This window comes from Octodon degus, unplaced genomic scaffold, assembly GCF_000260255.1.
Source record: "Octodon degus isolate 3935 unplaced genomic scaffold, OctDeg1.0 scaffold00077, whole genome shotgun sequence".
Lineage (NCBI taxonomy): Eukaryota > Metazoa > Chordata > Mammalia > Rodentia > Octodontidae > Octodon > Octodon degus.
In genome coordinates, this window is record NW_004524653.1 from 612,156 (window position 1) to 614,836 (window position 2,681).

Consider the following 2,681-nt stretch of genomic DNA (forward strand, 5'->3'; position numbering starts at 1 on the left):
TCACTCCCCCTACCAGTCAGGCTCCAGAATTCTCACCTCCCCCTATAGGGCCTCCCCACCCCCTCTCCACATGGCCCCCACAACTCTCAGCAGCCCCACTGGGCCCCTCCACCCTCTCTCCATCATGGCCCCCACAACTCTCAGCGCCCCCACTGGGCCCCTCCACCCCCTCTCCATCATGGCCCCCACAACTCTCAGCAGCCCCACTGGGCCCCTCCACCCCCTCTCCATCATGGCCCCCACAACTCTCAGCGCCCCCTACAGGGCCCCTTCGCCCTCCCCGTCCATCATGGCCGCAGGCTCCTCAGCGCCCCCTACAGGGCCCTTTCGCCCTGCCCATCATTCCTCCAGGGCTCCGTTTCCCCTCCAGGACCCCACTACGCCGCCCGCCCACCTCCCCCTACGCTGCCCCTCTCCCACCTCCACGCTCCCTCACAACCCCACTCCCCTCCCGCCACCCCCACTCTTCCCCAACCCCCACTTTCCCGCCTCTTCTCCCAGCCCCGCCCCATTTCTCGCCCTGCGCCTGCGCACCGTGCGCACCCTTGTGGCGGCGGCGGCGGCTGCGGCGGCGGTGGCAGCGGCAGCTGCACAGGAGGTGCGGAGGTGGAGCTCAAGGGGAACGCGTGGGTGGGCGCAAGGCCACACCTCCCACTGTGAGGGAGCCCCCGGGGGGTTGGCCAGGCTGTGTCTGAGGTAGGCCAAAGCGGGAGCATCCTGGGAGCGGGAGGTGGTAGCCACAGAGCAGACTCGTGGAGGGCCGCAGCAGGGTTGCGCCTGCCTTCGCGGTGCTAGGCCTAGACTCGTGCACTGTGGCAACCCACCGAGGACGTGGTGTGCATGGGCCCCAGAAGTACCCAGGTCCAGACGTGCTAGCCTGCGGTGTGCAGGGGCCCTGCCCCATCCTACGCCGGCTGCAGCCTCAGCCCGCACCACCGCCAGGGCCTTACAGTCTGACCCTTTAGGGCCCGAAGCCTTTCAAGACTAGACCGCTTGTCCCAGCGTGGACAGCCCCTGAAGCCCAGCAGCCCCCTGCCCTGCAGAACCCCACAAGACTACAAGCTTCTCTTCCCCTTCAGGCCACATCGCCATGGAGGCCCCCGGGCTTTCTGTCCCCTCTGAGCATTTCACCAGCATCAAAGAGCTGACGGAGACCCTGGAGAAAGGGCAGGAGGAGGTAGACAGGGTCCCGCGAGTGCATGACCTGCAGAGCGCTGGAGAGCCTGCGCCCATAGGCAGCCACGAGCTGCTGCAGGCCCTGCTGCTGGAAGGGAGGCTGGAGTTGGTGGAGACCACTGCCGAGGGCGACAAGCACATCCTGACGCTGCAGCCAGCACCGCTGGCTCCGGAGCACCTGGAGCTGCTGAACACAGGCTGGCTGGACATACAGCACATGCAGGAGGTGCAGGTGGAGTTGCAGGAGGCCGAGGGCCCGTTCCCGGCACTGCTGTGGTTGGAGGAGGAGCCCCCGCCCAGCGTGCAGCAGGGCGCAGTCTTCGGTGTCCAGGAGGAGCTATCCCTAGTGCCGGAGCTGGAGGGCATGAAATTCCACCTGCTGGAGCAGAGCCTGGAGGTGGCCAAGGAAAACCTTGAGCCAGCAGGGAGCCTGTCTGAAAACTCAGAATTGACGAAGGTACAACTGGTTGTTGCCCCGCACCCGACCCCCACACACACGGACACACAAAATAAATTTTTTTAAAGCTCAGCTTTTGTGCAGTATAATAGTTGGGTGAGCAGTTTTGCAACTTGAAATGAAACACTGTAAAAAGACCCTCCCACCCCACCACCCGGAAAATCCTGACATCTTATTTTTCAAAGGAGTTTAAAAACTGTGCTAGGCCAGGCATGGTGGCACACACCTGTAATCCCAGCACTCTGGAGTCTGAGGCAGGAGCATCGTGTGACTTCCAGACTGGCCTGGGCTACAAAGTGAGCTCAAGGCCAGCCTGAACGGCACAGTGAGACCCTGTCTCAAAAAGACAAAAAGAACAAATACAAATGAAAAGCTATGCTAACATGAATAGACTAAAGTACATCATGTTTATTTTAAAAGTTAATTTTTGCCCCGAAAACCGTAAGTAATTATGGCTTAAACATTTTGATTGCAATGCATGATCTTTAATTTTGGCTTTTATTTATGTATTCCCAGGTTCAAGGCAAAAAGCTTAATCACACTACAATTAATACTGTTGTGTCTGCTTGAATGTTTGGGTTTTTTTTCAGCTTGAGAAAGGTCAGGAGGAGCACCAGCCGGTGGCGGAGGGAGGAGGGCCTCAAGGAGTGGAGGAGCAGTTCATTCTCCTGGAATCGAGGGCTGGAGAGGACGCAAGAGGCGAACTTGCCCTGGCCATTTCCACCTTAAACGTGGGCGAACAGAGAGAAGAGCCTGCACTTGGCCAAGCAAACAATGAAAGAACCAGCTCTATAAAAAACCAACCAAAAACCAAGGGTAGGCTGATCTATCTTACCTAGGAGCCCGCATAAAACGGACTGTTGCGTCTCTCTGAGGAAAGGGATGCTAATTGAAGTTTTACGTAGTAGATGTTTGGTTGCTTTCAAGAAGTCAGGAAATGGGAAGAAATTTAAACTACCATTGTATATTGTGAATTGAGTTGGGTAAGCCATTTTGCAACTTAGCTTTTCTTTCTTTCTTTCTTTTTTTTTTTTTTTTTTTTTTTTTT

General features: G+C 57.2%; 1 protein-coding gene across 1 annotated transcript in view; it reads left to right on the forward strand.

Moving 5' to 3' along the window:
* Positions 1–1,090: 1,090 nt before the first annotated feature.
* Ctcfl (CCCTC-binding factor like) overlaps positions 1,091–2,681 on the forward strand; it is an 18,625-nt gene continuing 17,034 nt past the window's right edge. Inside the window, exons 1-2 of the mRNA XM_023720797.1 lie at positions 1,091–1,633; positions 2,224–2,449. Coding sequence (XP_023576565.1) covers positions 1,091–1,633; positions 2,224–2,449 — 769 coding nt within the window. The remainder of the gene's footprint in view (positions 1,634–2,223; positions 2,450–2,681) is intronic.